This window comes from Gossypium arboreum, chromosome 3 (genome assembly GCF_025698485.1).
Source record: "Gossypium arboreum isolate Shixiya-1 chromosome 3, ASM2569848v2, whole genome shotgun sequence".
Taxonomy (NCBI): Eukaryota; Viridiplantae; Streptophyta; class Magnoliopsida; order Malvales; family Malvaceae; genus Gossypium; species Gossypium arboreum.
This window is the reverse complement of record NC_069072.1, coordinates 5,929,052-5,947,563: the sequence shown is the minus strand read 5'-3', so window position 1 is coordinate 5,947,563 and position 18,512 is coordinate 5,929,052. Positions and strand designations below refer to the sequence as shown.

The 18,512-nt window shown below is 31.5% G+C and overlaps 2 protein-coding genes across 2 annotated transcripts; one reads left to right on the top strand and one right to left on the bottom strand.

Annotated features, from left to right (window-relative positions):
* Positions 1 to 10,723: 10,723 nt before the first annotated feature.
* Positions 10,724 to 13,189, top strand: LOC108475489 (uncharacterized). Its single transcript, XM_017777461.2, has 4 exons — positions 10,724 to 10,994; positions 11,095 to 11,189; positions 11,305 to 11,471; positions 12,154 to 13,189. Exons 1-4 carry the CDS (start codon positions 10,833 to 10,835, stop codon positions 12,909 to 12,911), a joined length of 1,182 nt encoding a protein of 393 aa, XP_017632950.2. The 5' UTR covers positions 10,724 to 10,832; the 3' UTR covers positions 12,912 to 13,189.
* A 399-nt stretch (positions 13,190 to 13,588) lies between these two features.
* On the bottom strand, positions 13,589 to 16,810 carry LOC108474511 (porphobilinogen deaminase, chloroplastic). The gene is made up of 5 exons (XM_017776460.2): positions 16,398 to 16,810; positions 15,362 to 15,767; positions 14,863 to 15,069; positions 14,099 to 14,276; positions 13,589 to 13,970 (listed from the first exon to the last, which is right to left on the bottom strand). The coding sequence occupies exons 1-5, from the start codon at positions 16,622 to 16,624 to the stop codon at positions 13,858 to 13,860; spliced, it is 1,131 nt and encodes a 376-aa protein (XP_017631949.1). The 5' UTR covers positions 16,625 to 16,810; the 3' UTR covers positions 13,589 to 13,857.
* Between the last annotated feature and the right edge of the window lie 1,702 nt (positions 16,811 to 18,512).

The window sequence follows — 18,512 nt, the reverse complement described above, 5'->3', positions numbered from 1 at the left end:
AAACGTTAAAATTTTCTAACGAAACTTTAATACTAACTCAATGACACTCCATAAATATTTATAAAAATATTTATAGCTCGATTTTCAACTTTGAGGTCTCGATACCTCATTTTTGACCCGTTGACCTAATAAATTCTTTTAATTCACTAATTTCACCATTTCACAAATTCTTCTAAATTCTTACTTGACTCATAAATATTAAATTACTATCTTGTTCAATCTTATTTGTCGAATTTAGTGATCTCAAATCACCATTTCCGACACCACTGAAAATTAGGCCGTTACACCTATCTTGGACTCTCGAAGTTCAAACACGTATTAAAAGTAGAACGGGACTTGTTCGAGTATTCCAATTTTTTTTTATAAAAAATTTCGGCAGCATTTCTTCTTATTTTTACCTAAACCTCCTGCAAATTCAAACCAAAATCACCAACACCAATGTTTCACATTCATATAACTAATATTTATATCATTAACATAATTTTAACTTAATAACTATCATAGCATCATTCAAAATTGATTATAAACTTCATTCATTTAACAACTTAATGTTCATGTATCAAAATATCATGTACTTTCCTTACCATTTCATTTAACCATCTAAATCTTATAATTCATCCTTCACTACTCAAAGTAATATACATATTCAAGTGATTAAACAACACCTATGTACATGCCACCTTAACCCCAAAAAAAATATACATCACCAAGTTTGTGTTGGAGTCGGGATTGTTCTGGATGTTGAGCCGGGACACTTGACTTCTACTAACCTGCGCACGGAAACAACCGTACGCTGAGTATGGATATACTCAGTGGTATTACTATAAATCAAAGACTATTTAACATTAATAAATTACAAACATCAACCATAAATTTTATAATTATTTAAACTACTTTTATATATAATTATTTTACTTCATAAATCTTAAATTCATAATTCATTTTTCTCATACTAACTCAATTCATAATTTAGTTCATACATTCTTTCTCGTACTTTTCAATAGTGCTAAAACAAATAATCTCATTTTCAAAATTTCATTTCAATTATTTACACTATTAACAAAGCTTGGACTATGACAGATACGCGGATTTCCACCCAAACACATCAGAATGTCCAACCCAAACACACCCAGAATATTTTAAATCCTCCATAACATACCAGTAAGGCATTAAGTGTCTCCTCGGATAAATCGAAGTATATAATAACAGGAACATCTTCTCGGCCGAACTACAATCTCCTCATCACATCACAAATCCAATGGCATGCCATTTGTATCAAATCTAGTCCGACAAGTTAATAGGGTATTATTTTACTTTTTCTAATTTCAATTTCATTTACACAAAAATTTTCAATACTCATTCAATTCAAATATCTATTATCTTTATTCATATACAAATAAATTTTCACACAACTGTATACCATCAACACCATACAATTGTCACCATTTATTTATTTTTCAATCAATACACTTTTCAAATAATCACGTACTTACCTCAAGTCTTACTTACCATACATAACAATTAAAATTTCAGCAATCAATAATAATTAAAATTTAAATTATAGTAATACACACCGTAATTCTCCCGTTTTAGTCTTCGATGACTTTCTCCTTTCCTTTCGATGCTGACGTTTCAGGTTCTTTGTTGGCTACAAAAATAATAGTAATTTATATTATTATTTACAGCATTAATTATAATAAATAATTAAATTTCTAAACAATTCCTACCTTATTCCCAATTTAATCCTAACTAAACTTAATTATTTTCTTAATCCAATTCACTCTCTTTTCTATTCAAATTTTGTCTAAACTTATATTTAACTATAAAATTTCCAGCATATTTCCCTAATTTCGAAATTTCTTCAATTTAGTCCCTTCAACATAAAACTTATAGCCTAGTTTACAATTTAATCCCTTAATCAATTCTAACTTAGAATTGATTCAATTAAATCCCTAATTCCATAATTTATCCAACATGAACCATATTTGGAAACATATGAACTCTTGAACTATCAACTTAATTTCATCAAAATATTATTTTAAAGCTTCTAAAACATCAAAATTAACTAAAAAGGACTTAATTGACTTACCAAATTAGCTCCAAGCTTCAAATCCTTAGTTTTCTCTTTTATTTTTCTTTCCCTTTTTCTTTCTCTTTTTCTCCCCTGCTTCCCTTTTCAATTCTGTTTCTATTCTCTTTTGTTTCTTTATCTCTTTTATATTTATTTGTTTTACTTATTTAATTAGCATATATTATAATATATTTATTTTAAATATCTATTTTAACATCATTTACATATTTTACAATTGTACACATATTTAATTCTACATTTGTACCAATAATTTTATTACATTTGTCATTATTTAATTTGTTTCTCAAACAAAAATCTCATAATTTAATAATTTAATTATTTAACTAACAAATATCTTTTACTTAAATTATAAGTAATTAAGTATTTAAATTACAAATGTACCAATATAATTTTTACACATGTATATTTTATTACCATACAATTATCCACTATTTAATTTATTTAATAATAATGCTAATAATAATAATCTAATATAAAACCATAATGTTAATTAATAATTATAATAATTTAATATAAAACCATAATAATAATCATTATAATATATAAAACCTAAAAAAATCTTTGATTTTATTTCACCAATATGTCGCCTCATTTGTAGTCAATGGCTTAATTGCCATTTTAATCCTTTTATTTTCTATTGCTTTATAATTAAACTTTTACCCTTTATTCAATTTAATCCTTTTTATTGCTTACTCTAAATTAAGCTAAATTCACCTAATTAGATCCTAATTAGATACACCACTAGGCTCATAAATATTTTTAATAATTATTTTCGAACTTATTTCACTGAGACGGAGGCCCTATAACTCACTTTTCTGGTGCCCCTGAATTTCAGGTTATTACAATGGACATTAGAGAGAAATCCATGGGAAGCTGTGTAGAGTATGCAGATTACCCAGTCATAATCGGAATAAATGCCCACTCCGAAACTACCATATTGGACAATCGTCGCGATTGGATAGAAATTAAGATTTTGTTAATTACATGTTGGAAGAAAAAGTCCCGCCGAGTAACATTAAATGGATTTTTTAAGCATTTTAAAATTGATTGTTTTTAATACTCCTCTTTTTTTTTTTTGCAATTATGTACTTCAACCCAAGCAAACCCAAAATTCGCCTTCAAAGCACATGTTTATATACAATTTACATACTTACTCCGGGTGAAGCATGACTATTTGTGTTCATACATACTTAACTCGGATTTATTATGTATTTCATTTGCTATTATAATTACGTTCTTCAACCGGGGGAATGATGACTATCCTTTGTAATTAAATGATAAAAAACTCATTACATAAATAGTCATTACATAATTTGCCAAAAAAAATTAAATTGATAAATAAAATGCCAAAAAAATTATTACATAAAAAAGGAAGTTATTTATATTACTAAACCCCTAAAATTGATGCTTTGATGGTGTGGTTCTAGAGGTATATTTTTGTGGAGCCCGACGTTCACGTTGCAGACGACTACGGCGATCAATGTTCTCTTCATCTGTATGTGGGGGTGTGTGAAACATAGACGAAAAATCATATTTCTCAAACGCCATCGATGAACTTGAGCTGCGAGGAGTAGAATATGACGGTGGATATGGGCCGAGAGGAGTAGAGTACGGCGGTGGATATTGCTCTAGAGGTATTGAGTAGATGGGTGGATACGGGCCAGAAGGAGCAGGGTACTGAGATAAATATGAGCCAGGATGACTGGAGTATTGAGGTGGTAGTGGGCTGAAGATATCAAACTCTGAATGATATCAGTGGTCTGAGGAGCCCGAGAAATAGTCATCGCCCCCTAAATCTGGATGATAAGAACTACCTCCAGAGTGTAGTTCCGACTCTTGTGCATGATGCATATCTAGAAGATGTTGCCCAATTCATGTCGTATGTGGGAGGACTACCATTGACCGCTCACCAAACAAAAATGATTTCCCTATCTCACAGTACCACTGTAGGTACTGTAACGAGTGCTGGAGATCCAAGCCACAATCCATCTGAGGTACCTTCCCAAACCGGTTGTTCCACAGCGTAACATATTCTTCATGCTCATCTCCCCAATCAAGCTCATGCCTCCCCCTTCTGGTCATCCCATGGGTATCCCCCAATCGTACTGGCAGACTCGGGATATATTGAATGCAATCGAACTGTCGAAGTGCTCGATCGCCATGATACCACTCCACTATCTGAAAATTGATAACGGGCGCACTAATACACCATAAGTTTGAGTGGACGCGGGTAGACGAGGGAATAACTGCCATAATTTCTAGAACAGAATACGACATCCAAATGAACTGCACAGTTAATCATATTTTTTATATTAATGTAGGTCGAGTGAAATAAAATAATAAAATAAAATTGATATTGGAAAAACTTACCCCCTCTCCAGAATGATTCTCGATCATCAGACGGTATATCGGAACCGTATATGACCTTCCGATACCCGAATTTGTGCTCCATCTAAGAAAAAAATTGTTAGAACAATATAATCCGAAAAAAAAAGTCAACTAATTGTTACAACGCATAAAAATTCATCACCTATTAACGAGTGGAAATATATATGATTGGTGACTAATTGATGCCAAGAATGGCATCCGGTAAAGTGCCCACGACTGCAGCAGTATGAGGCATCCGCCTATGTCCATCGCAGAAAGATCTGTCGTCCGACAAAGTTCTCGATACAACATGGCTAACACTGCGGACCCCCAACTGTATGAACGAGTGTTATGCAAATTAGATAATAGGGGTAAGTACATCAAGTGAACAGTACTGCCGTTTGATTCCGTCATAAGTACACCCCCTATAAGGTGCATAATGTAAGCTCGAACGGCCTGCATCACCTCCTATTCATTGGCAGTACTCGACAAATACTCAAAATTGGCCTTTAGCCATGACAACCTCAAACTAGAAAATTTCCCCTCACTTGGCGAGCGTCCAAGTAATTCATAGCAAAGGGTTGCCGGCCTAAAGATCAAACTTATGCCCGTGACCGCGTTCCCGTCGATGGGGAGCCCAAGCTGTACTGCAACGTCTTCTAGAGTGATGGTGCACTCCCCGCACGGCAAATGAAATGTGTGGGTCTCCGGACGCCATCGCTCGACTAAAGCGGAAATCAAGTCATATCGCAGATCAAAAGTCCAGATCAATGCTGCTGATCTGAACCCGGCTAACTCCAAGAACGGTATTAGGCGTTCATCTGGCTGAAACCCTATACTATTAACACGGCCTCTCAATACGCGGTATGGCTCTTAACATTATTATATTAGCAAAATAATTAATACAATATAATTTAATTCAACAAATAACATGACTATGAAATAAAATTTTATTACCATCTCTTTAATGGTACTTGATATGTGATTTGTATTATCAATCAAAGAACCCATTTGTTACAAATCTACAATTAAAAAATTTGAATTCATTTTTCTTATTTCAAAAGATACAATAAATGATTTCAAATTTTAGAAATAAACACTTATAAATATCTCATAATTTCTCATTTTTACCTACATTTTTTTATGTTAGATAACAATAATAATATTATTAAAAACATATAAACTATCTAAATATAAAAACATACAATTAAAAAAATGAACTAGAAACATACCTAATTAGAATAACTTCCAAATAACCTATAAAATTATATAACAACAAATTTAATCAACATTTTAATAAATCAATAAAATTATCAAATAAATATATAATAATATAAAATTACATTATATAAAAATTACATTAAAAATCACAAAACACTAGACTATAAACAGTAACAATTTATAATCATATACTAACACAAAATAACTATAAAATTATTTTTTAAATACATTACTAAAAAAATTCACAATACACTAATACACACTAAACCACTAAACACTAACAATATATAACCTAATCTTAAATTACTAATAAAATAGCTATAAAAATATTTTTTAAAATATATTACTAAAAAAATTACAATACACTAATGCACTAAACCACTAAACACTAACAATTTATATAACCTAACCTTAAATTACTAATAAAATAGCTATAAAAATATTTTTTAAAATATATTACTAAAAAATTACAATATACTAATACACTAAACCACTAAACACTAACAATTTATATAACCTAATCTTAAATTACTAATAAAATAGCTATAAAATTATTATTTTTAAATATATTACTAAAAAATCACAATACACTAATACACTAAACTACTAAACACTAACAATTTATATAACCTAATCAACTATAAAATTATTTTTTTAAATATATTATTACTAAAAAATCACAATACACTAATACACTAAACACTAACAATTTGTAACCTAATCCCATAAATTATTAACAAAACAAATAACTATATCAAAATACAAAAATTAATAATTTATAACCTAATCATAAACTACTAACAAAATAATTATACAATTTTTTAAAAAATTACATTACTAAAACTCACAAAACACCATAATTTTATAATAAATTACTAAAATAATACATTACCTTTTTTCTTCTTCTTCCTAAAATAATACATTACCTTTTTTCTTCTTCTTCTTCCTTCTTCTTCTCCTTCTCCTTTCTCTCCTTTCTTTCTCACAATTGGTGGCTGCTTCATTAGGGGGACCATGCTTATAAGGTCCCCATAAATTTTTTTTTCCATGAGTGATATGACTCATGCATGAGAAAAATGGGCAAGATGCATGGAAGGCAAAGCAAGAAGAAGAGGGTGGAGCAGCGGCAATGACTAGGTGGAGGTGTTGTGCCTACCTGACAGGCTCGACCCGTTTTGGGTATTTTTTACCAGTATAAAACCCCTATTTTTACATATATATTAATATAAATATTAAAAAAATAATATAATAATAATTTTTTAAACGAAAAATATTTAACATTAAAAAAATCGGTTGTGCCTGTCAGGTAGGCACGACATAAAAAAAATACCATTTTCGTAATTAATCTGGTTGACAACCCATTTTCGTGTATAAATTTTTTTTATAATATTGAGGTAAAAAATCCTTATATCTATTATTTAATATGTATGATAAGTGGAATTGAGGTGAGTATTAATATTATGGTATTGAATTGCATTGAATTAAATTGAATTGAATTATGAATATATGTGATTATTTGAATTGAAATGTGTATTGATTGGAAATTGAAAAATGATCTGGAAACCCTATTAACTGTATCGGGTTGAGTCGGATATAGTTGGCATGCCATAAGATTGGAAGTGTTTAGTGATACTTCGACTACGAGTCGATGAGACACTGGGTGTCATTCGGATAAATTCGATGAGGTACTAGGTACCAATTTACTTCGACAAGGCCGATAAGGCACTAGGTGTCAATTTATTACTTCGAATTATTCGATGAGGCACTAGGTGTCATACTGGTGTGTTTTGGTTGGATCCGTGTTCCGCCAAAGTCTGAGTCGTGTTAATAGGGGTAAATAAATGAATTGACAATAAAATTGATATTAAATGATATTGAATGTGAATTTGAAATTGGACATTAAATTGAATTGTATAAATGAAATGCATGAACCAATGGTTCATAAAAAGAGTATTGTTATTGCCAAATGATATGTAAATTCAAAGTGAGAAAAGCTATTTAAAATAGTTATTGATGAGAATTAAATATGTGATAAATGATTTATATGTGAATTGATTAATTGAATGGATTTGGAAATTGTATGAATTAAATGTGCATGTTTAATTATTTTGTTTTAAAGTATTCGGATTATAGAAATACCACTGAGTTTATACTTAGCGTACGATTGTTTTCCGTGCGCAGGTTAGGCTAAAGTCAGATTGTTGAATCAGCATCCAAAGCGTATCCCAAACTCAAAGTGGTGAAGGATATTTCTTTTGGTAATGACATGTACCTAGGTTGTCATATGTATGTCATTTTGAGAAATGGTTGTAAGTGATGATATAAGATGATTTTAGTTGATTATATTTATAATTTTATGAGTTATGCTGAGATTATAAAATGGCATGTTTTGATTGAAGTATGAATGAATTTAACATATGCAAAATTTTATGTTGAAATTTGGTATAAAGTTTGAATTGGTTTAAATGAAGTTAAATGAATTAAATTAGTAAGTATTTGTAAAATACCTATGTTGGTACATTGGTTAAGTCATTAGGTTGATTATTTGACATGTTTTAGATGTGTTTGAATGTGTTTTGAATTGATCGTATTTGATCTGTATTGTTCAGTAATACTTCGTAACCCTGTTCCGGCGACGGATAAGGGTTAGGGGGTATTATAGCATTACACCAAGAGTGAAGCTAGAAAATTATTCTTGGGGGGGTGGGGCAAAATTAAATTGTATATTTTTATGACAATAAAAATGTAATTTCACCATTTTAAAGGCCTATATCTTTATAATTTTTAAATGATTAACTAAAATTTTATCATTTTTTGGGGCTAAAGTACAATTTTACTATTACTAATTTAAAATTTTATAAATTATAAAGGAGCCTAAATGAATTTTTTTCCTTTTAAGGAGAGTCAAGGCCCTTGCTAGTCCCTTGGATTCGCCACTGTACACATATGGTAATATGTTTAGCATATCAAATTTTAGAAATAGCAAAATTTAACTCAATAAACTTTACTGAAAATTTTCCTTATGATTATATTGATTCATATTCTCATATGGATAAATTTTACTATTAGTCTCCATATTTTATAAAAGTTGTGGATTTAGTCCATGCACTTTTATTTGATTAATTTTAATTCCTATACTTTTCAAATTGGTTAATTTTAGTCCTTATACTTTTCAAAATTTTAAAATTTAGTCCTAACCCAAACAATAGCAATTAAATTCATTTAGTTAAATTCAGTTACTAGTCATGTATTATGTATACAATTGTAGATTTATTCCATTTTCTTTAATTTGATCATTGTAAGTCCCCATACTTTTTAATTTTTGAAATTTCATCTTCGACATTAAATGCCGTCATTAATTTATTAAATGAAATTTTTGTGAGTAATATATGTAAATAATAAATTGACATAACATTACACGTATGGTAATATATTTTACACATTAAATACTAGAAATAAAAAAACTTAACTCGATAAATTTTACTAAAAATTTTGCTTAGGATTAAATTGATACATAAAAAATTGATTTGGGGCCAATAACATGAGATTACTATAACTAAAAAAAGGATAGAATGAGAAAAAGGCAAATCCACAGTTAGTAGTCTCGGATAAGATATTGGTTCATAATTTTCCGACACTTTGCATTGCTTTGGAACAAATAAATCAAATTAGTATTACATCATATTAAATTTATTTTATTCATAATAATGTGTCTTAATTTGGACAATTCCTCGTAGGGCCAAAAGAAGCCGCCAAAGTAGAACTGCTCACAAAACAGCCGCTTGGATTTTCTTTTTTTCTTGCCTAAATATTATATTTATTATTCTATAAGTGGATATAAATTGATTAATTATCACGAGATTTAAGCTTCCCTATTTAGGGTATTCATATGGTTAACTGATTTGATGTAGTATTAATCAAATATTTTAAATTTTTAATTGTTCATTGAACATAATATTTTTTTTAAAATTTAACTGAATTGAAATATTTTGATTAATTCGGTGGTTAACTAAAATTTATATATTTATTTTTGTTAAAATAAGTATAAGACATATAAAAAATTGATAATATTCATTTGACCGAATTAACCGAATTAGTAATAGCCTAAAACATATAATATATAATGTTATTTATTAAATTCGGTTAATTATCCGATTTCAAACCAAATTAATCGTTAATTGATCTCCGACCGAACTAGATCAGTTAACTGATTGATTAACCGAATTAGAACGGTTCGGTTTGTTGATTCGATTTTAACCGAAGTTTGAACACTCCTAAATCTAATAACGGAGTCCTTGAACTAATTTTCTTTGTTGTTGTTGTACCTAAATGAAGTCATTGTAGTTTATTTATATTACAAAATGAAATATTGATTTATAGTAAGAGTTTTATTTCTGTATAAATTAAATGTTAAGGGCTTATTTGAATATAAATTAAAGGTTAAGGATTTATTTGGATATCAATTAAAGTTTAAAGGATTATTTGGGTGTAATAAAACTATAAGGACTTATCCTAAAAATGGAAAAATTCAATAATATATTAGCTTGAATGATATAAAACACGATTTTGAATGTTATAAAAATTTTATAAATGTTATATATAAGCTCTTAATTGAATTGATATTAAAAGTGAATTGTATATTAATTCAATTAAAAGGATAAAAAGTTTTTTGGTACTAAATAATAAATACTATTATGAAAATGTTTTTATCTTCTTCTATTTTTATATAAAATCTATAAAAATTAATTTAAATCTAAGGTAAATATAGAAAAAATACTTACATAAAAGACTTGAACCTTTAATATCACGACCTTCGAAGCCTCGACCTTATGAGGTTGTTCTAAACCTATGTTAATATGATTAAATTTTTAATTAATTAAAAAATTATTATATTTAATGATAAAAAATTAATGGGTTAGGGACTTATTTAAATAAAAAAATAGTATAAGGGCTTGTTTAAATAAGGTATAATAATTTAAGGGTTACTTTTAGTATATCAGCCATCTTAATTATAATGTTACTTCGTAAAAGAAAAATGAGAGTAAAAGCTTTGGGCCATTGACATAGCTGATCCATTCTTAATGGTCTGAAAAGCTATGGCGTTTGAATCTGAGTTGAAATCTCAACCCCAATAAAAGCACAAGCCTGCACCATGAGCCCCAAAATATTGGTAGAAGGAAGGACTTGCCCATTTTCTTCTTTCTTCAGCTTTAGCGTCTCTGATCGAAAAACAAAGGGCATTAAACCATTAAGTGGGAGTTTTGTTTTCAGCAAGCTTGCTCAAATGGCTTTTCTTTTCAACAAATTCCAAGATGTAAGTTCCTTTTTTTTTTTTTTTCTTTTCAATAATTTTTTCATTTGTAAAATTAGGTAATGTTGATTCAAAGTTGCCCATTTTTCTATTGATATTCCAGGCTGTTAGAATCCTTGCAAAAAGCCCCACTTTTGCTAGGTACAGAAGGAAACTCCAATTTGAAGACGATATCAATCTCCTCTTCATGTATACCAGGTTTGATGATCTTCAATACCCACACTCCTTTTTTTATCATTCATTATCATTGCTTTAGTGTCTAATCCCTTTGACTTCTTTGATTGCTTGATGTTGTTGCTTGTGCAATGTGTAGTTACAATCGTCTAGGAAAGAATGCTGATGAGGCCGATGCCGAGGAGATTATCGACATGGCTAGTAAGGCCTCTTTTACGGACCAACAAATGCAAGTGCAGGAAAATGTTCATTTTCAAATTAAAAACTTTTGCACTGTTATGGATGAAATCCTTCTTCCTGGTAGTGGTGAGTAAATTTCTAGTTTATTTTGTTTAACGAATCATCTATGGGATGTTTGGTATATTTAAATGTTCAAGCCCCTCAGCTTTTTTACTATATTGTTTGATTAAATTACATTGTCAAGGAAATTGGGGTTTCAATGTTTTTGTATTAGCTTGTCATGGTCTACATCTTATTGTATTGCAAATTTAATGCGATCACTTTGGTTTTGGAACTTAAATGTGAATTAGTTTTAGGCCTTCGTTACTTGATTTGGCTGCTATGTGATTTTTGGCTTGGCTGCCTTAACTGTGTTATGAGATTGGAGCGTATGCTCGTAGAGGAACCATTTCTATACTTTGTTACTTTGGAGATAAGATAATTTTTATATGTGCAAAGTAATTACATTAGACATTGATGTCCTTTAGCTACTTTGAAAAGATGATTGCTTTTATATATATGATAATATGGAGTATACTGAACTTCATTTTGTTGCTAAATTTGTCATAGATCTGTACAGAAATGAAATAAGTACAAGCAGTAGTTGGAATATGGAACATTTGATCCATTGTTCGACCTTTTTTTTAGTCATATATGCTTTTGCTCTCTAGTTTTTACTTTGCATGAGTAACACACTAGAGATGAATGGAAGAACCTGCCTCTGATAATTTCTTTCTCAGTCCTAACTATTGGCGATTTTTCAGTGCAGCTGTTCCCATGACAAGACCAATAAAACGCGCTGAACTCTCACTGAGGTTGAAGGATTCCATTGGCTACTCGCTTGATGTCAAACCATCTCAAATACCCCACAATGAGGCCAGCCAAGGTTTATATTTGAATGGTGAAGCTAATGTTGGCGCTGTAATTGCCATTTACCCCGGTGTTATATACTCTCCATCTTATTACCCATATATTCCTGGATACCCTAGAGTTGATGCTCGAAACAGATATTTGATCACAAGATATGATGGGATTGCCATCGATGCTCAACCTTGGGGATATGGGGGTGAAACACGTGAAATATGGGATAGCTCAACAATGCAAGAGACGAGGCCCGACACCGATGAGACAATGCTTGGTAAGGCTTTGGAAAACTCACAAGTAAGATGCAGTGGTGAAATTTTGGAGCGTAGAAACCCTTTAGCTTTGGCCCATTTCGCCAATCACCCTACTGAAGAAACTGTGCCAAATGTGATGGTTTGCCCTTATGACTTCCCACTGACTGAAAAAGACTTGAGAACTTATATTCCAAACATATCATTTGGTAATGCCGAAGAACAAAAAATGAGGAGATTAGGCAGCTCTTGGTTTAGACGGGGTTCAAGAAATAGTGGGTTAGATGACTGGGACTCAGATGTTCCTGTTTTGAAGACTCTTGTTTTGGTGGCTACCAAAGCACTCTGTGATGAAGAAGTGCTGTTGCAAAGACCATTATGGTATTATTCTGTGGATGAAGACGAGGATTGAAAGAGATGGAGCTACATTCATGGAGCAAAGGTATTGACAACTAAAATAATGGCCAGTCAGTGTAGATTGTAACACACATGCAATGCATTCAGTTAGGATGAAATAGTTATGGTGTTGACTGGTTTTGGTAACTCCCACCATCAAATCAATTTGTAGTCATGAAAGAAAATGAGGGAAATGATCCTTTTTTTGGTACACATTCAGACTGAAAATGACTTAGTTCAGACATTGAATGTAATAAAACTATAGTTCTTGTCATTGTTTGACACTGAACGAAACTCTGATCTTTCGAGTGAAAGCTAACAATTAACTTACCGGTCGTGACTTGCGTCAAGTGATGATTAGAGACTTATTACCGGTTTTTGACTTGCATCGAGTGATAATTAGACACTCATTTTATACGAATTTGAACCGTATACCTTCATCCTTTACTTCTAATATTGCATAAAAAAATCAACTTATTAAGGGTAACTATTTGTTCAATTATAAATTTATGTAGTTTTTATATTTTTTTTTGCTATTATAAATGCTGCTCTTGCTTAAATATATATTATAGCATTAATTTAGTTCGATTGTTAAATAATTATTTAGAAAATATATTTTATTACTTATTTATTGTACTATACTTATATTAATAAAATGTAAAGTTTTAATGTGAAAATGATATAATAATGCGATTATTAATACTTATAATAAAGAGTTAAATCATTCACTTATAAAAAAAGGATAATACAATTGCAATAGAGTAAAAAAAAAATTCTAACCTTCTAACATAATCATCAAAAAAAAAAATGATCTAGTTGAGAAATAATCATACATAGCTAACCCGGAACTACAACAATCAAAGGCTCAAGAGAATGAATGAAGATTGATGGACACAAAACCCTAAAAGTTAAACCAGAAGCCTTGGGCTTTCAACTTTTAGCCCTCATTATTGTTAAATTACTCAAAAATCAAAGAAGCCTGGACCTGCCCTAGAAAGGAGTTCTTTGCCAGCATCCTTCCCCATCATAACCATGTCTTCAAAAGCATATGCACCTTTTCTAGATGTTTCAAGCACTGAAATGTATATATATGGAGAAGAAATGATAGAGTTAAAAGGTGAAAGAAACAAGCATTCTCATAGGAAGATGAAGTTAATTATAAGTTTAGAAAATCTAGAAATGATAAGAGTGCGATGATCATACCACGTGTTCCATCGGGAGAAGCTACCAATCCTTTAACTATGCAGTTACCATCCTCGTCTTTTGAAGCATAGCCAGCGATTGGAGTACGGCAAGATCCGTCCAACGTCTCTAGAAAGGCTCTCTCACATGTAACTGCCAATCGTGTTTCCTCGTGATTTAATGAAGCTAGGTAATTAGCCTATATATCAGAACCAACCAAATCAATGGTAGAAAAGCAATAAGAGATCAAAATAGTTTTCAAGGAGACAAATAAAATTTGTCAAGATTACATCAGATATGGAACACATATATCAATGGAGAAACTTCAATTCACAGACACATCCAGCGCTTATTCTGTTGTCTACAATGATACTTTATATGAGCATCCAAATTCCAAACCAACAATATTCTCTTCTATGAAATTAAATATTTTTACAGTAGTATCACCTGCAGTTCAACAGTATAAACCTCAAGCTTCAGACCTTTGGATTTCTATTCTCATTTACCAGGTTTTAAGATTCAACTTAATCTCCAACAAAGATGGGAGGAAAAATCAATTCAGTCCACACTGCCATCGACTCTGACTAAAATATATTGAGCCAAATGTATTCTTTTTCCAATAAAATCGTTTGTTTTTTTTATGCCAACACTTTTTAAACTGTTTATCAAAATTCAAAACTCAAAATTGCCATATCTCAGCACTTTGTGGCAGATGTCACAAAGGTAACACAAGGGTATGATAGAAATTTGAGGTCAGCCATAAATCAAGCAAAAACAAAACATACCATTTTTTCATCATTGCTTCGACATGCAATTCCAATAGCCCCCTGCGCAACAGCTGGAAGCATTTCATCAATTGAAAGAACAGAAGTAACATTTTCAGTCATGCTCAAGCGTCTAAGTCCAGCTAATGCCAATAAAGTTGCTTGGACCACTCCTTCATTAAGTTTTCTTAATCGTGTCTGTACATTGCCCCGGAAATTATCCTCCACCTACAAAATTGCATAGAAAGTTATAACTAACTCAGAATAGAGAAATAACGGAGCAATTCTGTATGTTTGAATTCTAAGACATTATGCTCTGTTCATCACAGCTGCAACAATGGAATTTTAAATGCAATGCAGAACCATTTAGAAACAGTTAGATTTACATTTCAAATCAATGGTCAGTGACCTGATATAAGACCACCCACAGATGAAAAGTTATATACCAACAAATAGCCTTGTAAATGACTATGCTAATTCATCTACAAATAAAATATCATGACATAGCAAAGTAACTTGCCTTGAGTGATGGATATCTGTAGAGTATTTGTGACTTTCTTCTTAGAGATGCAGTGCCAATAACACTCCCAGCAGGTAGTTCAGCCAAGGAAGATGCACTCAAGGATATAAATGCATCACGAACATCCTCACGCGGAAGGTTGCATGGTAGAATTGTCTTCTCCGGTAAATAAGTAGGAACGTCTTTCATTGAGTGGACAGCAATGTCAATATCACCATTTATCAAAGCCTCATCTATTTCTTTTGTGAACAGGCCCTTTCCACCAATATCTGCAAGTGGCTGACTCAGTATTTTATCACCAGTTGTTTTGATTACAACAATTTTGATAGCCCCTTCTTCAGCTAGTTCCGGATGGGAAGCCATGAGCTTGTCACGTGTCTCGTGAGCTTGCGCGAGTGCTAATGGGCTGTCCTACACATGGAAAAGGTGTAAACAGCCAGAAGAAATTCAAGAGGAAAGACCCGTAATCAAGTTAGAACTGATGGATAAAAAAAGTATCATGGTTATCCAAGGTCACACATTAGTATGAAACAATTGAGAGAAGTACATTTCTTCTACAAGCAAGTCCCTAAATTGTTATGAAATTTTCCCGGAAATGAATTCTAGTGATCTCAAAATCATATATTTTCAGCCCAATGAAAGACAGGCTATATCTTTTCACTGGCCAAGTATTTTAAACTGGCAATTGTTCATCAATAACAAAAACCTCAGTGACTAAGGGGATGAATCAGAATCGAGCCAACATTTACACATCAGATTGAAATTTAAGGAGGAAGCATGCATTTATAAGACTATATATTTAAGAAAACGCCAATCTGAATATTAATTTACAGAATAAGCAAAATCAGAGCTAGATTTTACATGTATACCAAATTAAACCCAGAAACCCATTACTCGAACACATTAGAACGAAGATCACTTTCCAGTATTATAATTCAAACCTATCTTAGTTCAACAACCAAGGGCACCAATGATCCACATTACTAAGCAATATAAATTCAGATTTCATGACAAAGGCAAAAGTCAAAGACCCTACCTTCCTCTAGTGCCTATTCTGACAAGTGCAACTTCTGTCTTAGCAACAGAAGCTTTTATGACCCCAAAACCCTGCTTTTTCTTCGAATCGGGAAGGGATTGAATCTTGAGATGTTGAAGAGGGAAGCCAAGAACAGAGACGGAGCCACCGCCACAAAAATTGAGTAATCCGCCACCAGCGCCGCCGCCGAGGGTCGTACAAATAGAAGAAGAAGCTAACGTTTCCATTGGAAGCTTGAGAATTCGATAGAATGGAGGGAGAGAGGAGGAGGGGGAGAAGAAGAAGAAGAACAACTTGAAAGCAAAAGGGAAAGATTGAATTGGCTTTGAAGGGACTGTTGTTTGTTATTTGTCTGTTATATTAAAAGAAAAAAGAGTTGAGTTGGGTGAGAGCAGATACTGGATAGGATATTAGGATTACAATGGTTTTGATCCCCTACGGCCGCCTGTATTAGCTTCGCCTAAGCTTAAAAATTAATCGCATAATGATAAATTTAATCCTAAAATTTATATTTTTTTATCAGTTTAGTTCACAACAAGAGTCAAATTTGACATCAATTTTTAGAGAAAGTCAATTTAATCTTTTTAATGGTAATAATGACTAAAATATTAAATTTTTAAACATGACAACTCATATTACAATCCACTCCTAATTCATACTATTTTTTTAGTTTTTTATTTATAAATATTTTATAATTTTTAAATTAATTATTGACGTGACATATAAGACAAATAATATTATATCAACATGAAATAATATGTATTGTTATGAGGGTTGCAACGTCAAAATCATTATAAAAATGTTTCAAACATCATTTCCGTTAAAGAAAAATAATTTGACTCTTTTGAAAGGTTAATAATTAAATATAGCTAAAAATAAGGACCAAATAAAAATTGTAAATATTGAAAGCTAAATTTATTATTATGCTAATATTAATTAATCTCCAAATTTCAATCTATTTAAATTCGTTTTATGTGAAGTCTTAATGAATCAATATTGTACTAAATAATTTTTTTTTGTTCAACTTTCACTAACAAATTAAATGTTAGCTTGAAATGAATTTAAATTAATTGGATCAAATTTAAACAAATCTATATAGTCGTGTGGGTGGTATGAATATGATTCGATAAAAAAATTGTAGCACCCCAAATCCGGCCCAGAAGTTATGGCCGGATCCGGCATGCCACATCAAAAACGTAAAAAAAATTTCCATTCTAAGTCTAGAAAATCGTACTTGATGTTCAAAAGATTAATTCATTAAGGGTTAAAGTGAATGAAAACTATGCACCAGGTAGGAAACCGGAAAAGAGGTGGTGAGTCCATCGGACTGCTTAAGTACCAAGCTCCCTTCGGATCCAATCCTAGACATGCATACCGCCATTGCCACACCTTAACGTCATGGATATTTCTAGGAAACCGATTCGATTAAGTCATTTTTAGGAAAAGTGATTAATTTTGGAAAATACTTTCATTGCGGAAGCTTTGCTTGTTGTCGTGTTATTTTGAAATCACTGTTGTTTTTGAAAACGCGCCTTAAAGCTATCCAATTTCAACAGTTAAAATAAGTATTACCTATCTTAGTAATACATATTAAAAACCATCAAAAATAAATAAGCGGTCTTATTACATTTAAAAACCCAAAACTTCAAACCTAAATAAAAGGATGTCCAGTTCACCAGAAGAAAATCAAACTTTCGAGCGGGTGGCCACTCAATTCCCTCATTACTCCAAGCCCACTACGGTTGGGGATTACTGCGTGGATGAAAATAAAAGGGTGAGTTTGGGGAAACTCAAGTGTAAGGAAAACCCATTCAAAGTCCAAGTCACTCAAGCCTATTGGGCCTAAGCCCATTCAGAACAATGATAATCTTGGGCGAGCCCTTTTCAAATTACAATAAACCGGGCCTTAGCCCTTATTCAGATAATGATGGCCCATAGGCCCATTTCAAAATACATGCAACATCAAGAAACATATGCAAGCCCATTTGGGAGACTACTCAACCCACCAACCACTACACTCCACCCGTACCAGCCATACACTCCATGTGGGAATAGCTCAACCCACCCAAATTTAACACCCCACAGCTTGCAATTTTTTTCGCTCGATTATCAATA